This window comes from Nycticebus coucang, chromosome X (assembly GCF_027406575.1).
Source record: "Nycticebus coucang isolate mNycCou1 chromosome X, mNycCou1.pri, whole genome shotgun sequence".
NCBI lineage: Eukaryota > Metazoa > Chordata > Mammalia > Primates > Lorisidae > Nycticebus > Nycticebus coucang.
In genome coordinates, this window is record NC_069804.1 from 9,470,299 (window position 1) to 9,491,039 (window position 20,741).

The window sequence follows — 20,741 nt, forward strand, 5'->3', positions numbered from 1 at the left end:
AGTTCAGTCTTAAATATGTTCAGCTATGAATTACAGAAACTTTCTCAAAGAGCAATGCTCTGTGTACATCTGGATAATACGGAGCTAGGATCTGAATAAGAGTTGGGAGTGATCCACAATAAAAGGTAGTCATTCATAATCACTGAATTAATTCAATTTTTTAGAGGTTTATATTAAGAGATCCTGGATTCTCATAAAAAAAAAAAAAGCTTGGGACTTACCAAATAGTAATAATACACTCTCAGATATTATTACAATGGTTGTGAAAATATTACACATAATCATAACCTCTCTCAATCTGTAATTTTATTGGCAAATCCTTTTTTAAAAAAGTGGCATTTATTTCCAAGAGTAAGAGGCAACCCTAGCTCCTGTTATAGCATTATCCCTCTGAGTACAGATGCGGCGAATCCTGGAAGATTCCACAGAACACTGAGTTGTAAGGGGGTACCCTGGCTGTGTTTTAGAAAGTTACCTTCATTCATTCAGGTCTTAGCAAAAGCTGTGAATTTCATGGCAAGTGCTGGCAGGGAGCCAAGTGAAGGTCTCTAGGCATAATCAGAGAGTAAAGTCAGGAAAAACAAAACAACTCTTCATGCTTGCTTCGGCAGCACATATACTAAACTTGGAATGATACAGAGAAGATTAGCATGGCCCCTGCGCAAGGATGAGACGCAAATTCGTGAAGCCTTCCATATTTTTTTCCTTTAGGCCCTATGCTGGCCTTGTGTTTTTCTCTATGTTGTACAATTAAAAAGCAAGCAAGTGGAAAAACAAACAAACAAACAAACAAACAACCAAAAAACCTCTTCTATAGCTTCACATTTCAATCAGTAAAATGTAACCTCCTCTCCGTGGCCTATGCTGGGCCCTTGATTCACTCTGTGTGGGCCACACTGGTCTTCCTCTGTTCATTCTGACCTCAGAACATTTTCCCACACAGTTCTTATTGACTGCACCACTCTTTACCTTAATATTTACATGGCTGGGACCTTCTCATCATTTAGGCCTCAGCTAAAATGTCACCTTCTTAGAGAGGTATTTTCTGACAAGCATATTTGTGACACCATCCTGAGCTCTTGATCTATACTGTACACACTGCAGACTTGGACTCAGTGCTTCAGGGTGGGGCCTGAAATTCTGCATTTCTGACAAGCTCTCAAGAATACAAACCTGCTGCTCCTTGTATCACACTTCGGGAAGGCCCCCCTGCCCTGCAATCTCTGTCACATTGCCTGTTCCATTTATTGGTGGTATTTCTCATGCTCTGAAAGTATTTATTTGTGTATTGGATTGTTTGTTCATTGTTCTATTCATTTACTAGAACATAAATCTCCTATGAGCAGAGACTTTGTCTAGCACTTTTGTATTCTCAGGGCCTGGTACATCACAGATCCTCCATAGATACTGCTGAATGAGTGACGTTGCTCAAGTATCATTGATTCTGTTATCCTTTAATAACCTGCTTACTGACAGCTTCAGTGAGTGCTCATCTATACAACAGTAACTAGACTGTTATGGGAAAGGCATGGAATTCTGGGAGAAAAGGGACAAGGTGAAGGCCACATGAATTGTGGGAAGGTCTTAGAATTGTGAGAAGAAGATAGAGAATTGTGTAAAATAAAGGGAATAGTGGGAAGAAGAAGCAATCATGAGAAGGAAATGAGGTTTGTGATACAGTTTTGAGAGAAAAATGTTATTGTGAGAAATAATAGAGAATTATGTGAGATAATGAAGAAAATTCTCAGAATACAGAGGACTATGTTTGAAGTGAAGCATGATGGTAAATGGTTTTAAAAGGGTAAATTGTGGGACACAGGAAGAATTGTGGGAGAGCAGGGGATTGGGGAGGGAGGAGGAATTGTGGGAGAGGCAGAATTGTGGGGAAAAACAGGGGACTGGGAGAGATAGGGGATTGTGAGACATAAGCAGGAATTGTGTGAGTGAATAGGGAATTGTGGGGTGAAACAGCTGTAGGTAATAGGGAGTTATGGGAGACAGGGAAAGGTGGGAAGAACAAGAGACTTGTGGGAATGACAGAGAATTATGAGACAGAAAAGTGAATTGTGAGATGCACAGAAAATTCTTAGAAGGAACTGAGAAATTTGGGAATACCAGGGAATTGTGGGAGAGAGAGAACTGTGAGAGATGGGACTGTGTATGAAAGAACTGTGAATTCTGGGACACAGGAAATTGGGGGATCACAATCATGGGAGAGACTAGAAAATTGCGGCAAGACAGTGATTTGTGGGACAAAAGAATGACTTGTCCGAGACAGAGAATTGTGAGAAGGAACAGAAAATCTTTGGAATGAGATGAAATTGTGGTAGAATAGAGAAATTGTGAGGGAGACAGAAAATTGGGGAACAAAAATGAGAGTTGTAGGTGACAGAGAGAATTGTGGGGAATAAACCTGAATTCTGGAAGAGACAAAATGCTTGCAAAGGGAGAAGATGAACCATGACATAGTGAGTATAGTCTCAATGGAATCCTCTGCTGATCCCATGGGAAGCTCTGAAGGTGGATTGGCCTTTGGAGTTGTTCCCTTGACTCTAAAGTGCCCATGGAGAGAACACTCATAAAATGCAAACTGTCCCTCCCCAAAGAGGGAATGTAATTTTAAGTGAGGCAATTCTGTAAGGCAAAGCGCAATTCCTGGAGACTCTCCTGAGAGCTGCGAGCCACACAATCCCAGCAGCAAAGGGAATGGACTTTCTGAGGCCCGAGAAGGGACCTGGGCACACTTCACTGATATATAAAGACATACATTTTTTATTAACACCTTAAGGAAAAAAAGAACAAATTACCTTAATTTGAGTATTTTGTATTTTGAGACAGACAAAATCATATGCAACATAATTTATGTTTTCTATTAATGATTTCCATTATTACCACATATGGCTAACACTACTGGAATTTGTCGCCTACATTCCATCAGGAAACGCTCAATTTATGTTGGAAGTAAATGAAAACACAGATATTCAAGTCCACGAACCTGGTTAAAAAGGCCTGGGCACCCCAAACCCTGTCTTACTTATTTTGGAATCTCCAGAGTTCTGGACACTTCAGGCACACTTCTGGACACCTGCTAATGTTTCTTGAATCACTGTTACAATTAAAACAGACAGGATAACATTAAAAAATCCAGAAATTTAAAAACTCCAAAGCCTCCCCTCTGTCGCTTAAAGCACTTTGGTACAGAGCTTAACCGAAGCCCCGCCAGCAGACAACGCTCTTTACCACCTCACTTTTGAAAAAGGTGCCGGGTCTGGAGGGGCGGGGCCGGAGGGCCGCGGGGCGGAAGGGGCGGGACTCGCTCTCTCTGGTTGATGGGAACCGTTGTCTTCAGTCCCGCCACTCGACCGAGTGGCCGGAAATCCCGCCTTCGGAAAAAGGAAGTAGTGGCGCGTGCGACCGTTGGCGGTGACCGTGTCACGGCGGTGACCCAGCGAGAGGAAGGCGGCGGCAGCCGGAAGTCGCTGCCGCTCTGGGTTCGTTTTGGCAGTTAGAGGCGCGGGGCTGGTAGCCCGGAGCAGCCTGGGGGAGTAATCAGGTGCGGAAGGGCGGGGCAGTTTGGTCTGGGGTCCGCGGGCTGGAGCAGGTGAAATTCGTGGGGACGGAATGGGAAAGACTGGCAGCGTCTTGACCTCCGCTGTCCGTCCCTCTTTTCCTCGAGTCCCCATTTCCTTGTTGCACCTTTTCCCCAACCCCTAGCCCCTGTTAAGGTCCCAAGGACAGGGGTCAAGTCTGGGGTCAGTGAGCTTCCCCTCCCCTATCACTACGCCTACGATCCTTTGCCCAGGGACCCCCTGGCTGTGACGTGGTGTCTCAGACCACCTCACCTCGACCTCCAAACCCCACAGAAACGTGCCCCCTACACTGGTGTAGATTTCACAGTATTTCCCAAAGGGGACAAATATATTAAAGCCGATCCTCAAAGTGCCTGTCCTGCCCAGTAGGTCTGTATGGGATGACAAGGGGAAAGAATGAGGGCTGGCCACGTTAAGAATAACGGGAATAGTTAGAGTCCAGGCATCAGCGTTGATCTGTCTCTTTGCTTCGGCAGGTGGAAATTTAGAATTGTTTGGAGTCAATACTGTGATTCCAACCATGGGCTTGTCTGTATCTACTCCTGCTGGTGCAGTTCAGACCTCCACTGCTTCAGATCCTCAGACAGCACCCTCACCTTCAGGATGCCCAATGCATGAAGGAAAAATGAAAGGTAATTGATCATTTGTCTAGGAAATAGAAACAGGAGATAATTCCCAAAAGGTTTTATATTGTGTTAGCGAGTATCCTGTGCATGGGAGTGAAGCATCCTTGCCTTTCTGGTCCTCTCTGAGTATCAGTTGATCATCTGTAAGGTGAGGATATAAGGAGGACATAGTGATTATAAAGGAACCTTAACTTCCCAAAGTTTACTTGTCCCTACATCAGCAGTTCTCATCTGGAGGGGGACTTTTGCCAATGTCTGGAGACATTTTTGGTTGTCAAAACTGAGAGAAAAGGGAGCTACTGGCATCTTGTGGGTAGAGGCCTGATGCTGCTAAACATCTTAAAGTGCACTAAACAGCCCCCCCACAAAGAATCATCCCACCACAAATGTGTTGAGAGAGCCAAGGTTGAGAAACCTTGATCTAGATCTGGCTGTCTTAATAAAGTTTGCTTCCACATTCGCTGTAGTATTTTTCTATGTAAAAATAAGCCATTAAAGGATTTGTGGTCCGTTCTTTAAGTACAAAAGGTGAAAATGAAAAAGCTGTTTTTCATTTTTAATTGGTGTGTGTTCATATTAAAGTATGGGTTGAATCGGTGAGTGGTAAGGGACAGAAGCAATGTAGTGTGCTTACTGAGTATTAAATCTTGCGTTGCAGTCATTCATTTCCTTGATCAGCCAGCCCACTCTAAGAGGTCACTGCCCATTCAGTGCCAAGCACTGCTGGAATTTGTTTCTGCATGGAGAGTATTGCAGTGTACAAAATAGACAAAAATTGTTTACATGATGGAGCTGACATTCCTGACTTTGTAATCCCGTGTGGTAGGTTTTATCCCTGTTTTATAGTAATGTAAACAAAGTCTCAGAGTAACTTATATGCTCTAAGTCACATAGGTAGTAAGTGGCAAAGCCAGCAAAAACTATGTGACCTTGCACAAGGACAGACCCAGTGCTCTTCTGGAGTTTCTTTGTACAGGAGGAATTGAGACAGATTAGACAAAGCCGGTGTGGTCCTGTTTTGAGCATCCCCAGGGAGATCATAGAACCCTTTTCCCTGATTTTATTCATTTGCTGTCTCTTTTAAAGAGCTGTCAGTCAGATTTATTACATTAGTAAAAAATGTGAATAATTGTAAGAGATGAAAAGGGCTACTGGTTATATCATGTGTAAAATCTATACAGTATTTTTCTTTCTAACCCCCACCTGAGATCAGTGACCTGGAAAGGATTGGTGCTTTGAATGATAGGGAGGGAAGGTATAGCAAATCTCCCTTCACCCGGAAAGTGAGCAGCTGCATGGAGTACTGGGAAGTGAGAGCTTGGGAGGAGAAGCATAAGGAAGGAGGTGAAAGCAAGCTTGTCTTCTTCACCCAGGGCACCTCCAGTGTACTCCAGGAGTTACCGCTACTGCCTGAGATGAGGATTCCATTAGACAGTTATCTTCCTGGACTGCTTGTCAGCCTCCACACTTGCTGGGATCAGCACCCTGGATCCTCGGGCATTGGCTGTGCCCTTCCTATTGTGCATCTCATTAGGCTCAGATCTCCCCTCATAAGAGGCATCTGGATCCTGCATGGGTTGTGGGACATTTTCTTTAATGTCTTCCTTTTCTTGTGAACCTCTTGCTGTCTACTGATGGGGAATAGCACCTAGGCTGAGTGGTAAATATCTGCCTTTTAAAAAAGAGATGAGGTCTTGCTATGTTGCCCAGGCTGGAGTGCAGTGGCTTTTTTTCAGATGTGATCATAGCTCACGGCAACCTCAGACTTCTGGTCCCAGGGATCTTCCCACCTTGGCCTGCCCAGTAGCTGGGACTACAGGTGTAGACCACTGTGCCCTGCTAAATGGTAGTTTTCTGCAACTTGTTTTAGTCTTGGGACAAAGCATAAGCAGAGTGGCATTCAGATTTGTCTCCAGAAGCTTTTGTGAAGTTTCTTTCACTCACTTTCTTCTCCTGTCCCTAGTAACTGAGAGAATGCATCGGTAATGAAAGGCTAGACTGCATCTGTGTCCTGACTATAGCTGGGCTTGTCTGGAACTAGTGAATGGAAAGTCAAGGACACCCCATGAAACGTGGCCTGTTCCCCACTTAAGTTCCACTAACAAGGCCCAGCTGCTAATCCAACCAGGTACCTTCTAGCCTGCTAAAGCCATGAGGTGGACAATACGTGCTCATATAACTGCTAAAATGGCTTTGGTTTATTTTTTTTTGGGGGGGGAGGCATGAGACAGAGAATGGTTACCTGTTTCTCTTTCAAAGGGAAAGTAAATTCATAGAACTTTCTCCTTATCTCAGGACTTTGGAATGTTAGCTAGCTTAAGTCTCAGATTTAAACAGAAGAAACCTGGCTTTTCCTATGTGGTAATGAGTGGTCAGAAGAAATTCAGCTTTTTAAGGTCTCAATTGAGAGAGCTAGATGTCCTGTCTTTGTGATGACACCATTTTTATACTTGATTATTTCAGGATGTCCAGTGAATGCGGAACCCTCTGATTCAACCTGTGAAAGCAAAACATACTCTGTGCCTGCCCACCAAGAACGTGCTTACGAGTATGTGGAATGCCCTGTTAAGGGTGCTGCTTTTGACAGTAAGGAGAACCTCGATCCATCAAATCTGGTAATCCATGCTCATCCCTTTTTTCTGGAGCTTTCTATGCAGAGATGCTTGTGCAGACTCCCAAGACAAACTGCAGACTGCTAGGATAGATTCTTTTTGTCCTTTGAAAACAAAGAAGCTTTAAATTCCATCAATAGTGAAAATCTAGAATGTGGTACTCAGTGAAGTTTCAGGGAATACTTGGGAAAGAAGATAGTGATTACGAAGAGCCAGAATAAGTTTACTGGCAATAAGCCATAGCAAACAAATGTTTTCTTTTGGGAGAGAGTTACTAGATGGTAATGGGAAATTCCATGACAACTGTAGCTAGAGTTAGTAAAGGTGATTTTTCATTTGGGAAAGCCTTGTAGGCAAATTACAAGATTGGGGTACTTCTTTAGGCACAAGTGGGTGGCAGCCTGCACTTTAGTCCCTGGGGTGATTTGGCATCCCATGGCAGCCAGTACATTAATGCTGTCAGGAAATGAGGACAAGGTAGCTGTGGCTTCACTCTATTTTGTGATAGACAACATTGGAGGTTGTGGTCTCGTGTTCGTAATCACAGTTTAACAGAGAGACAGACTCGGGCTTGTACTTTAGAGGGCCACAGGATTATCAAGAGTAGAAATTTTAGTGAACCAGACAACATTTGAAGGAACCAGAAATATTTACCCTGGAAAAGAGCGTGGGGGATACAATAGCAGTGCCCACGTCAGGAATGGGCATACTGGCCCACTGCCTGTTTTCGAAAGTAAAGTTTTGGGCACTGCACCAAGATCTTCCACATAGGCTTCACCTGTTTGGGCCAGAAGTCTTCAGCACACTGCTGCTAGAAGGGCTGCATGGTAAATACTTCTAGTTTTGTGAGCTATATGTTCTCTGTCACACTGTTTTACTGTGCTGGTGCCTTCTTAGTGATGGGCAACATTGCCAGAGCGCCCTGGAGACTGTTGGTGTAGATGATGTCTAATAACCTAGTAGTTCAGAACTTGGGCGCTTTGAAATCTCACAGACCTAGACTCTTAACCCCATAGGAACATTATGTATAGTGAAAATATTTATCACAGCTAACTTTTCTTTTGACAGCATTTGGGAGCTAAGTAAACACCCTGCATTTTCTACTTTAATCCTCATAACAACTATGTGCAGCCAGTATTGTTACGTGTCCCCAAGTTAGAGCTAAAGGTACTGACATGAGGGAGTGAGCAGTTTGCCCCACATCATAGCCAGGAAGTGACGGAGCCAGAATGAATCCTCATCCACTTAGAGCTGTGTTCTGAGCCACAGCATGGGTGTGCTGGTAGGGTATGCAGTACTTACCTTCCCCATGGCCCTTCCTGCTGCTCGGATTCTAACAGGGGCCTTGTGACTGAGACTTTTAACTGAAGTGTATCTTCTAAGAAATCCTTCATGCCTTCAACACAAAAAGTTCTAGGCCAGTGATTCCCAACCCGGAATGATTTTGCCCCTCTAGGCAAACATCCTGCTAAACATCCTACATTGCTTAGAACAGATCCTAGAACTAAAATTGTCTAGCCTCAGAGTGCCAAGGAGGAGAGACCCTGGCCTAGGCTGGGCGTTAAAAGCCCCTATGTCTGGGCCAAGGGTCTGGCCACAGTGAGGTGCAAATATTCATTGTGAGTGTATTCGGCCCAGAGAATGAAACCTAAAAGACAGAATGTTTAAAAACAAAGTGCCATTGTACTTGTATTCCATGAGACTTTTCCTCAGACAGCGAACAGTCATTTTTGAAAAGCCTGTCACAATAAGGGTTTGAGAAATGCTTACAGATCATAGTATTAGTTTTTACTTCTTATTCCTTGGTGATATTACATATAACTTGTTCGGTGGAGGAGGCAACCAAAAATTAAACCACAGCCTTTGTTTGCCATTTCTGAGAACTTAATAAGGAGAAACAACTTCAGTATTCTCACTCTTCAGCCAAATTGTACTTGTTTTGGCCGTATGTATTTTAAAACTGGAATAATACAGAGAAGATTAACATGTGCAAAGATGGCATGCAGATTGGGAAGCATTCCCTATTTTTCCCAAGTCCACTGATTTGCTCTTTATGAGTTACTTGAATGTATTAAATTATCACATGTACTCCAAAACTATCTACATTTGGTTTGCATCAATAACAAACAAAACAGTGGCCAAATTATCTGAGGGGTCTGAAATTTTGATGTCAGTGCTTTCATAAGTAACCTGTGCTTTGTGTGTGGTGCATTGCTTCCCAGAAAGTAGTTAGTTGTATTGCTCATCCTGACCTTATAGTTCCACTATTTAAAAAGCAAATCTGCTCGTTTTATGTAGATGCCACCACCTAATCAAACTCCTGCACCAGATCAGCCGTTTGCACTGTCTACTGTGAGAGAGGAGTCATCTATTCCAAGAGCAGACTCAGAGAAAAAATGGGTTTATCCTTCTGAGCAAATGTTCTGGAATGCAATGTTAAAGAAGGGGTGAGTGAGCATAACATAAATTTTCTTGTCAAATTTATCTAAGAATGTTAAAGAGGTTTTTAACCCCCCCCACACAGTAAGCTTTTATGAGTTAATCACTTTATAATAATCAACTGATTTTTCAGATCTATCAAAATATAGGTGCAAAGCCAGGTTCCCCAGAGAAACAGAACCAACAGAATGTACGTGCGTATGGCAGGGAGGGCTAGAAGAGGTTTATTATGAGAAATTGATCACACAATTATGGAGGCTGACAAGCCCCAAGATCTATACCCAGCAAGCTGCAGACACAGGGAAGCTGATGGTATAGTTGTAGTCCAAGTCTGAAGGTCTGAGAACCAGGGAGCTGATGGTCTAAGTTCCAGTCTGAAATCCAGCAGGCTTGAGACCCAAGAAGAGCCACTGTTTCAGTTCAGGTCCAAAGGCAGGAAAAGACCAATGTCCTAGTTCAAGCAGTCATGCAGAAGGAGTTCCCTCTTACTTGTGGAAGGGTCAGCTTTTGTTTCATTCTGGTCTGCAAGTGATTGGATGTAACCCACCCATGGAGCAGGGATGGAAATGTTCGTTTCATTCAGAAACATCCTCATAGACACACCCAGAATAATGTTTGACAAAATATCTGGGCACCTTGAGGCCTAGTCAAATTGAAACATAAAATAAGCCATCACAGCTAGTAATAAACTTAGAAAAAAGAATCATTCATTAATGGTATTAACTGAACAAGTGTCACCTTAAAAACAGATGGTTCTTCTGTAAGTCTGGTATTTTGTGACTTAGTAAAATCAGATTAAGATGAAATTTTAATCTTTGTTTCCAGTGCTTATATAGTAACTTTGGATTTTTTTATAGTACTACTCCACAATCATGAATAAATCTTGGAAATGAGTCTTAAATCTGTTATATTCAGAGAAAATGTGCTTTCTTAGTTCTTTCATAAAGGATAATGTTTAATAAGTCATGAACATGTGGATTAACTTTATGGAATTATCAGTAATATTTGTCTAGTTTTACCAAATGTCCTTTTCTAGGTGGAAGTGGAAAGAGGAGGATATTAGCCAGAAAGATATGTATAATATCATTAGAATCCACAATCAGAATAACGAACAGGCATGGAAGGAGATACTGAAGTGGGAAGCCCTTCATGCTGCGTAAGTATATTTGAGAGCTTAAAAACAATTCCAATCTCTTTCTTGTCAGCTTTTTAGAGTTTTAACATTTTATTCAAATAATTAGTTAGTCTAATAAAACATTTTATGCAACAGGCATGTCACGATGACTGTTGTTGCATGACAGACGACCCCATCTTAGCTGTGTGAAAAATAGCACCCACTTCATGAGACTTGTGGGTTAGGTGGGTTCAGGGTAGAAAGGACAGCAGGGATGGCTCATCTCTTCTGTTCCTTGATGTCTGAGGCCTTGGCTGCAGAGACTCAGTGGTGAAGATGGCTTCAGAGCCACTGACTAGAGTCCTCTGAAAGGCTCCACTGTTTGCTCATCTGACCAGTGGTGCTAGCTTTTGGCCAGAACACCTGCCCACAGCCTCTGAATATGGCTGCCTTGGCTTGCTCACATCATGGTGGCCGGGTGCCAAGAGCTTGAGTTCCAAAGAGCACCAGGCGGAAGCTGTTATCTCCTTTTCTGGCCTAGCCTGGGAAGTCCTGTAGTGTCAGGAGTCTGCCCAGATTAAAGGGGAGTGGGCAGAGATGCTCCCACCTCTCAGAGGGAAGAGTATCACAGTCCGTTGAAAGCAGAGCATGTGGGAACAGAGAAGTAAAGTAACTCTTAATTCCTGCAGTTGGGATTTGTTACACTTTGGAATTTTTTCTCTCCCCCACTTAGAGAGACAGATCAAGACCAAAAGCCTGTCTTACCACTGGGAGCAATTGATAAGATAGGTGGCTTCGGTCTCGACTGCCACCTTTTCCATTGGGAAATGGCGATCTATGTAGCATGTGGGTGGACTGCAAGCTCCACAAGGCTAGAACTCGAGGGCTTAATTGGCATGCCATCTTTCTCAAAGGAGAGACAGTATTAAAAAAAAAAAAAAAGGAGAGACAGTATTTTAACACTTATTTGGGAATTTCTAGGGAGTGTCCTTGTGGTCCATCATTGGTCCGGTTCGGAGGAAAAGCAAAACAGTATTCACCAAGGGCAAGAATTCGTTCCTGGATGGGGTGAGTGTCAGTGCAGAGTGTCACTTCACGTTCCTCAGGCCTGGATCAACTTTCTTTTGGCACCAAAAAACATCTCCCAAATTTTATCAGTATTGAACTGTAGATTTTCTCCTCTCCCATAAAATGGCCCATTGATGGGGAGATTTATTACAGTGTAGTGGCTTGTTTTTTATTTAATTACTATAGAATTGAATTGAGTTCTTTTCTGTATTCCTGGGCCTGTCCTGTTACTCCTCCCATGATCAATCAAGCTCTTTGGGTCTATGTACTTAGGGGAGTGTTCCTCCCCTTCTCTTGCAGAGTAGTTCAGATTCTTAGCACACACCTGCATTTCTGCAGTATCTCAGCTGACCTCCCTGGCCTGGTCTCTTCTGTATCTCTCTCTTCAGTATCTCTCTTGACCTCATTCTTCCGTAGACAGGTGAGCTGTCATCTGTTCTGAACTCATTGCAGTTCCTCAGCACTGTACGTGATGATTCTGAGTCTCCCCCCCGGCCCCACAGTGAAATCTTTGAGAGCAGGCATTTGCATGCACTTCTTCTGGATCTTTCTCACTGCTTAAACCAGGACCAAACTCACAAGGAGCATTTTAACACTCCCTAGCATGTTTTCATTCTAGGTATGAGTTGCCTTTTGATAGGCATGATTGGATCATCAACCGTTGTGGGAAAGAAGTTAGGTATGTGATCGATTACTATGACGGTGGCGAAGTGGACAAGGACTACCAGTTCACCATACTGGATGTCCGTCCCGCCTTGGATTCATTTTCAGCCGTATGGGACAGAATGAAAGTCGCTTGGTGGCGTTGGACCTCATAACCACTGTTTTGCTTCAGGTGGAAAAATATAAACTATTTTTTTTGTGAGAGATAAATTAAACTATTTTCCTCAAACTGAATTGCACTGAATTGTACTCATGATGTAATGGGAAGTTCAAGTGGGAATCACACTTGACCCTTCACTTAGTGAAGGACATCACGCACCATTCACTTTTGTGTTGCATTGAACGTTGCAGTTTAGAGCAGATTGTTTTTGGTTTTCTTCCCGCTAAGCTTGAGTGGGAATCAGTCTCAGTTTTTTCCTTTAACTGCAGTATTGCCTGTGTATTTTGTCTAGAAAAATCTGAACGACCTCTAAAAAGAGCTTTTAAAAAGTTACGAAGCCACTCTTTTTCTCACTGTTTTCTCAGGAACACTTGAGATATAAAACCTGAAAGCTGGTAGTGGTGCTCACGAGCTTTCACCTGATCAAATACTTTAACTGAAGCTGTTCATTATAAATAAGAAGTAGTTAGACTTTTAAAAAAAGTCATCAGTATTTATAAAGCCCCTACAAATATAGTTGTGACCCTGAACAAAATGCAGACATAATATGCTGGAAAGGCACTCAGCAAAGGCTTGTCCTGGCTCTCCAGTTTCTCGTTTCTATGAATTTTTCGGACTAGGCCTCATTATAGAGTAGTTTCAACTACACCATGATTTGATGCACATGTTTTGGAGCATAACTTTTAAAATATTTTTAAAAATTCCTTTGTTCTAATGTGTACAACAAAGAAGTCTCCTCTTTGTCCCTGGCATTTTGCAAGTTCTCCCAGTGTTGAGTCTGTTTTGTTCTCCTCCGGGGAGCCTTCTTTCCAGTCAGCCTAATCCAAACCTGGAAAGCCTGCCTCGAGTCAAGGTGCCAAGGATTGTCCCCTCTAAAACATGGTCACGTTGGGCTGAGTGTTAAAATTCACAAGAAGAATATTTGTCTCATGTAGAATGTTTGTGTCAACTCACTGTCTTAATTTAGACTTTTTTTTATTTTAAAGAAGCTCTAAGTTTGGTGTTGAAATTCTTTCTACTAGTAATCCATGAAGTGGTGGTTTTAACTATAGCAGCATGTTACAAATTAATTTTAAAAGGTGTTAATAATATTAAATCCTTTAAAGTATCCTGAATACTGTACAGTTAAATTAGTGGATGGAATTGGCAGTCTTGTAAGTGATTACTTTGGTATGGATTTCTTTGTTCTGTCAGTTTTGTGTGGAGTTTAAAAAATCCTACAACCTTAAACTTTACATTTCAAAATACTTGTATATTTTAAAATAAAGCTGATAATTAACTGGTTTTCGAAATCTTTTCGCAATAACTTTATTTACACTTAATCATTTCTTCAGATATGTAATCTTTACAGAAGTAATGGTGTTGTCTCCCTACTAAGGCAGCAGTTTTCTCATCTGTTAATCACATAATTTTAAACTATAGAGGAAAACTATTTCTACTGGCTTTTTGGGGGGAGGGATTCTAAATGCTACTGAATGAGTACAAGATAAGACATTCCTACTAAAAATTAAGCCATAGGTGGATTCACTTATAGGGCTGGAGTATAATTTGAGAAAAACAACCTTGAAAGTAAATTCAAGTGAGCCTGATGACAAAAACATTAGTTTTATACACCCTTTCACCACTTCCAGAAAAGAAGGCAGCCTTCTGGATACTCGGAGCTGCTTAGTGTCTAGATTACACTTGACATGTCCAGAGATCAGTACTGGTAGATGATTTCACATATAACTAGCAATTCATTTAGGATATTCTTCATGGTTTTAAACTAAGTCTCATGTCTAGAACTATTCAGAAGTCCATGAGGCTAAGTATTAGCAGATGAGGTGGGGCTGCCAAGTGGGATTGCCTATTGATATTTGGTGTTCCTATGAGTTCACTAGCTAATGTTCATGAAAGATTTAAGTCCACTCACCATGTGCATCATACTGGGGATACAAAATTGAAAAAGGTATAACCCCTACCTGCAGGAACTCGGTCCCATGGAGGGCAGTCTCGAAATGAAATGGTGGTGCTAGAATTCTGATTTAAAGACCACATTGTCACCATATATGTGGTGTGAGTTCACATAAGTATTTTTGAATATGTAGAGAGATGTATTTCACTTTTCTGAGTCACCAATATGGTTTGTCCTCTATCAGAATTATTGCTCGCTAGGAAAAGTAAAGTGATCCACATTTCCTATCTCACTTTTGCAGTGACTGTCAGGATCTTATGATCAGTCATTGTGTGGCTATTGGCCTGAGGCTGTGTGTGATGACTGCATGTCCTGGAAGTAGAGAGCTTGCCTGGGATCTTTGCTCTGCCCTTTACCTGGGCTCAGCTTCCTTGGCTGTCGAGTGGCAATCATAGAGCCAACCTACTAACCGACCAGGGTTGTTTTGAGGGTACTGTGAGGTGATGCCTAAAAGCACTGAGAGCAGAGCCAGCAGGTAGAAAATGCTCAGGCAATGTGACTTCACCTCCTGACTGGTGGCACCAGGGAAAGAAAGAAAAGTGTTGTGATCCACCGTCTGCATCCTCTGGCCTCACTTCCCTGAAGACAGATCTGTTTAGAAAAGTAACAGCAGGCTCTATTCCTGATTTTGGTCCATTCTAAGGAGGACCAGGTAGTGGGATGTTGGCTCTAAGCAAACTCACGTAATTTAAAATCACTAAAAGGTGGGGGACCAGGTTACAGTCCATCTTTCAAAAAATATAATCACGGCAGAGTAACATTATGCAAGTTCCCACTTGACAAAAGTTAGATTCAGCTTTTGTGCTTCCTAATCTAAAATATAGGTCATTGTGTCTTTTAGATCACAAAGATTATTCCCCTCCATGAAAATGTATTACATATCCAGATTCAAAAGAGATATGTCAAAGGTAGGTTAACTATAAGTAAGAAAGTACCAAAAATTATTTCAGCGGCCATGTGTGTTCCTTGCAATTTAAGTTAACATGTTAAAAATTATATGATTTCTTGTGCATACAGTATATTAAAGTGAAGTATATCCATCATCCCTTTCTCCACTTAGGACAAGAATAATGTGTTTATTGCTGCATTGGAGGTTAAGTCACTGTACCTTAAAATTCCATCCCATTAATATAAGTGGTAAAGCATCTATTTCAACTTTCTGTGCTCCCAAGTTTTGAAGAAAAAACTGGCTGCACTTTCTGCCAACTATTTAACCTAGGGCTCGTATATCACATAGCAAGTATTCCCTTGTTTCTGTGGAATCATACCAGATGCTGGAACAGACATTGCAGTTCCTAACTTGTTTCTTCTTGTTGGGGAGCCTCTATCTAGTCAGGGGAGAAGGCATGTACAGGTAAATACTATCTTATAATTAGCTTTTAATTAATGCTTTTACATGCCCAAGGTCTTCTGTGAAAGGGGCCACAGAGACTCTAAATATTGATGGGTGTAATATAGGAATTGTGATATACGAGAAGGCTTCACAATCATAGTTGAGTGGAATCCTGAAGGATGATGAAAGGTTACTATAATATTTTGGAGCGCTATGCAGAATCAGCAGTCATTTAAATACTTGGCTATTCTTTCTACATTTAGGATAACAATGTGACTGGTTCCCATGGCCCATCAATGGTTTTATGGAATATTATTATCAGGATGCTTTTAGCTCCAAGTAACTGGATCCTTGCTCAAACTCAGCCAGAAGTTCTGCAGTTGGATGTGTACTTGGTCAATTCTGGTTTTCTGGACTCCATTTCCTTCCATGTTCAATTTCAACTTCAGCCTGACTGGTTCCTTTCATCAGCCTCAGGTGGCTCCTAGTTGCTGTCTAAGCTTTACTATCCTTGTTTGTGGCCGGAAGATTTGAGGTGGGGTGTGAGGGGGCTGTCTACAGCCATGGGGGACAAGGTTTCTCTTTAGTCTAATGGAGCCAATTTAGCACTGAGGCTGTGTTCTGCTACCCCTCCCATCACACATTCCCAGGGGGCCTCATGCTTAGGTTAGTTCAGACAAATCATCGGGAGGAAACAAGAGTGTCCACGAGAGGATTTCTTCACTGATAATTTAAAACATCCCTACTCATCATGTCATTGAATTTTTCTTCATCTCTTTCTTAGGCTGGGGTTTTAAATGTGGAGGTGGTGCCTAGTGCAATGGCAGAAGATGGGATTGGAGAGCTTCACTGCTGGGCTGATTCTCTGCATTAAACTGGGGATTTGGGACAAGTCTCCTTAGTTCTGTAAATCTCACTTTCCTCAAATTATCTGAAGGACTGCTTTCAGATCAAAACATCTATGTGCTTTATGTGGCCTCATGTTAGGTAGACTGGGTTGTGTCATGTTTGCCATTGAGAATCTTTAAGTGAAGGGAAAATAATGGGGTTTGAAAACCTATTTCAAACTAGTTTTTACATGAGGCATATCAGTAGACACACTTTTAAAAGACCTACGCTTAAGCTAATTCTAAGTAATTAGCATTTGCCAGTGCTTTCCTTCCCCTTTATAAAATGTGAGAGCTTAGAAACAACTTGAATATCCACCAGTGAATGAGCAGGTAAGAAAATTATGGTATGTCCATACAAAGGAATATCATTCAGGTATAAAAAGGAACGAAGCACAGATGAACCTTGGAAACACTGTGCTAAGTGAAAAAAGCTGGACCCAAAGGGTGACATTTATATAATTCCATTGATATGAAAGGCCCAGAATAGGCAAATCTACAGAGACAAAAAAGTAGATCAGTGATTGCCAGAGCTGAGGGGAGGAATGGGGAGTGACAGCTACTGAGTGTGGGACTTTCTTTTGAGAATGATGAGAACATTCTAAAATCAATGGTTGTGCTTTGCCTACACTAGAAACCATTGAACAGTGCACTTTGAATGGGTGGATTGGTATGTAATTATAATTCAATGTAGCTGTTTCAAAAAATGATCTCTGCAGCTAACAGGCCCCTGCTATTAGTTCAGTAGTATTACTTAGCAAAAGCTAGTAATTTCATTAATTTAAGTGACTAAAATGAAAGATAATGCAATATAAATGCATAAACCAAGTCTATAAATACTAAGGAATGGTTAGGAAAGGTTTAAAAAGATTATGAAAAATACTGCCATGCAACTAAAAAGGCGTGGTAAAATATTGTGAGAGTCCAGAATACTTCTTTGCCTGCTGTTTTGCAGTAGTTTATAGGGATCCTGGAACTGCAGGCGCTGTGGCCGCATGTGACATAAGGAGTGAGAGGCACCGCTCCCCCGCCCCACCCAGAGAAGTAAGCGGCCTTGGCCCCATGCTGAACGATTGGCAAATGATGCTCGTTTGTGTGCTCGCAGTTCAAATGTAACATGTAATCATTTGATGATTTCCTGTTTCAGCTGGGTTTTTCAAAAAAGTCTGAATGGACATTGTTCCGGCAAAGTCTTGATAGCATTTTGGATCTTGTGCCTTTACCCTCCACCTCTCTCCCTTTTGTCATTTCCCCAGCAAGATGCTTCTCCAGCTTTTGTGTACTACATGTCAGAATCCTCTGGAGGGCTTGTTAAAACACAGATGGCTGGGCCCTCACCCAGAGTTCCCTATCCTGCAGGCCCTGGGCGGCGGAGAAGCCTCCTTCCTAATGAGCTCCCAGGAGATGCTGATGCTGTTGGACGACGGGGAGCAGCAATTTGAGCTTCCCTTTCCTCTGGCATCCTTTGAACTTGTGCTTGCCCTCATCTTTGCGATGCAATTACGATTGCCACATCTTCACATAGCTATGGGGCCAAGTGCTAAGCAGGGGAAAGCAAATCTTAAATGTAAATTCCACTTTCCCAGTTTTGCCTCTTTCCCATTTCTTCTTTAAGGTCCCCCTGTTCCCTTCACTGCTGAATGCTGCCTGATTCTATCTTTGTTGTTTTACTAATGAAAACCTTTTCTTTGAAACTAGATTTTCTCACATGACTTTTGTAGGTGATGACGGTGGGGCGGGAAGACGATGGGGTGAAGACAGTGGCCCCCAGAGTGGGTCCCAGAGAACTCCTCTTATACTGTCTGCTATTTCTGAGAAGACCCTTACAAATAATTAACAATGGGGTGCAAAGCAAGAACTGGGTACGGGCCTAGCTAAAAGTAAGGCACAGGCCCAGCTAAAATAATGATAGTAATTAGCTATTGTGTCCCCATCTGCTACTCTGTAGTTACATAGCTGAGGGTGATAAAGACCCATCCATAACATTACTGTTTGAAACCTAGGGGTAGTTTTTGAGATATCTTCCCGGTCCTACATTAGAGAGGTTTGGCTGACCCAGGCTGGTGGCTGAGGGATTGATGATGACACCCTGTACCAGCCAGTTATCAGACCCTGCACACATGATCTTCTGCCCACCAAACTGTCTTTAGAAACCCTGCCTCCCAAATTCTCAGAGAGGCAGAATTGAGAAATTGCTCCTGTCTCCCTACTTAGTGCTACGTGGAATAAACTCCTCTGCTGTAAACCCTACTGTTTCTGGGGATTGGCTTCCTTTTGAGCAGTAGGCAATGAACCTGGTTGGGTGGTAACACTTCTGTGTGAATTGTGGTCTCAAAGGAAAACACAAGTGGATAAGCAGGAACAGAAACACAGATATCACATGTCCCTACTCCCAGGTGGGAACTAAAAAGGGGATGTCACGGTAGTGGAGAGGAAGGAGGAGGGAATAATGAGAAGTTGATTAATGGGCACAAAAATACAGTTAGATAGAAGGAACAAGTTCTAGTATTCATAGTACAGAAAGGAATTTTTTTTTTTTTTTTGAGACAGTCTCAAACTGTTGCCCTGGGTAGCATGCCATGGCATCATCATAGCTCACAGCAACCTCAAACTCTTAAGTTCAAGCGATCCTGTTGCCTCATTTTTTCCTATTTTTTAGTAGAGATGGGGTCTCACTCTTGCTCAGGTTGGTCTCCAACCCATGAGCTCAAGTAATCAACATGCCTCGGCCTTCCAGAGTGCTAGGATTACAGGCGTGAGCCACCGTACTCAGCCTAGGGAAATTATACTTAATGATAATTTATTGTATATTTCAGAATAGCTAGAAGAGAAGAATTGTAATGTTCCTAACACAAAGAGAGGATCACTATTTGAGGTGATGGATATCCCAATTAGCCTTACTTGATTGTTACACATTATATGCATGTATCACAATATTACACATACTTTCAATATATGTACAACTATGATATATCAATAAAAATAGCAAAAAAGAGAAAAAACGGAAACCACTTTTATGGTGGCCACTCACTTGAGCTGGAGAGGTGTTCTGGGTCGTCCCTGCTACTTGACCTTTGCTCAACACATGAGTTTATTATGCCTGCTGTAACCAAGTGACACAAATGAAGTGGCATAAACAACAGAAACTTACTCTCTCACAGTTCTGGAGGTTGAGAGCCCAAGATGGAGGTGTGGCAGATTTCACATCTGGTGAGGACCCGCTTCTGGCTCACAGAGGACTCCTTTCTGTGTCCTCTCATGGTAGAAGGGCCCAGGGAGCTCTTTGGGGTCTCATTTATGAGGACACTGATCCCTCCATGAGGCTCCACCTTCACAGCATCATCAGCTCCCTAAGGCCACGCCTCCTTGCATCATCACCTTGGGGGTAAGGTTTCAACATAGAAATTTTGAAGGGACACACACATTCAGACCATAGCAATAAGGGAAGCACCCATTAAAAGGTAATGCTAGAGAAATGACTTGAAAGAAGAAAAAAATATGGTGGCAGAAATAGAAAACAGAAAGAAAAAAAGAAGAATATGGAAAGAAGTAGAATGGGTTTGCATGTCATAAGCATCATTTAAACTCCCTGGGATACAGCAAGGTGAAATTTTACTTTTTTTTTTTTTTAAACTATATTTAGATGGATAAGAGGTCTGCAGAGGAGTCAGGTAAACTTCATGCAATGGCGTCAGGCAAAGGCCCTTTAGCCTCCTTGGATCTCAGGGGACTCACTTCTGCCACAAAGGGCTTCCTTCTCTGAAATTGGGTCCTTCTCTTTATCTAGCAAAGACTGTGATCAAGGCTGGTTACATCATTAGAAGGGATCCAGGCAAAATGAAAAGGGGGGAGGCCCTTGTTCCAAAGTACGGGGTCCTTGGTGTAGGATCCTCTGCCACTGTGAAGGTTATGTGCCATGAAGCCAGCCCTAAATTGTGACCATAACATCCCTGATTTCTGCCAAGTTCTTCCTAAGGTGTTTGCTCCACTTCAAGGGATGGGTAGATGGATGGATCTACTGATTCATTTATCAACAATTTATGGATTGCCTACCAGGTACCAACCACTGAGACATTTGCTGGATTCATGGTACTTGGCAGCATCTTCTGCCCTTCTCACAATACAATTTACACAAGTAACAATTTTATTAGCTGAGAAGTCATTAAACGTAGATCTAGACTTGTTTTATCTGTCTTTCTAACCTTAGAGTCCAGCATTGCACTTGGTAGCCAATAGTTCCGAGTATAGTAGAACCTCCATAGTTGACCAACTCCCTACATTGACCGCCTCCTTAA

General features: G+C 42.2%; 1 protein-coding gene, 1 non-coding gene and 1 pseudogene across 4 annotated transcripts; all 3 read left to right on the forward strand.

Annotated features, from left to right (window-relative positions):
- Positions 1 to 595: 595 nt before the first annotated feature.
- LOC128578669 (U6 spliceosomal RNA) lies at positions 596 to 702 on the forward strand. Its single transcript, XR_008377809.1, has one exon. It is a non-coding gene; the product is annotated as a U6 spliceosomal RNA (small nuclear RNA).
- Positions 703 to 3,417: 2,715 nt separating this feature from the next.
- Positions 3,418 to 17,419, forward strand: LOC128578206 (holocytochrome c-type synthase). 3 transcript variants are annotated; one of them, XM_053580732.1, is made up of 8 exons: positions 3,418 to 3,553; positions 4,067 to 4,222; positions 6,680 to 6,831; positions 9,127 to 9,275; positions 10,304 to 10,423; positions 11,363 to 11,449; positions 15,068 to 15,134; positions 17,402 to 17,419. In XM_053580732.1, exons 2-8 carry the CDS (start codon positions 4,111 to 4,113, stop codon positions 17,402 to 17,404), a joined length of 690 nt encoding a protein of 229 aa, XP_053436707.1. In that variant the 5' UTR covers positions 3,418 to 3,553; positions 4,067 to 4,110; the 3' UTR covers positions 17,405 to 17,419. The 3 variants fall into 3 exon arrangements, with proteins under 3 accessions (XP_053436707.1, XP_053436706.1, XP_053436705.1); XM_053580731.1 differs by lacking the exon at positions 17,402 to 17,419 and having other exon boundaries at positions 15,068 to 15,207; XM_053580730.1 differs by lacking the exons at positions 15,068 to 15,134; positions 17,402 to 17,419 and adding an exon at positions 12,069 to 12,339.
- On the forward strand, positions 8,759 to 8,857 carry LOC128578781 (uncharacterized; annotated as a pseudogene).
- Positions 17,420 to 20,741: the final 3,322 nt, after the last annotated feature.

Excerpts from the sequence above, each read along its gene's own strand:
- LOC128578206 (XM_053580730.1), top strand. The coding sequence starts at position 4,111 with ATGGGCTTGTCTGTATCTACTCCTGCTGGTGCAGTTCAGACCTCCACT. Across the intron at positions 9,276-10,303 it reads AATGCAATGTTAAAGAAGGG|GTGGAAGTGGAAAGAGGAGG; the intron begins GTGAGTGAGCAT and ends GTCCTTTTCTAG. Across the intron at positions 10,424-11,362 it reads TGGGAAGCCCTTCATGCTGC|GGAGTGTCCTTGTGGTCCAT; the intron begins GTAAGTATATTT and ends GGGAATTTCTAG.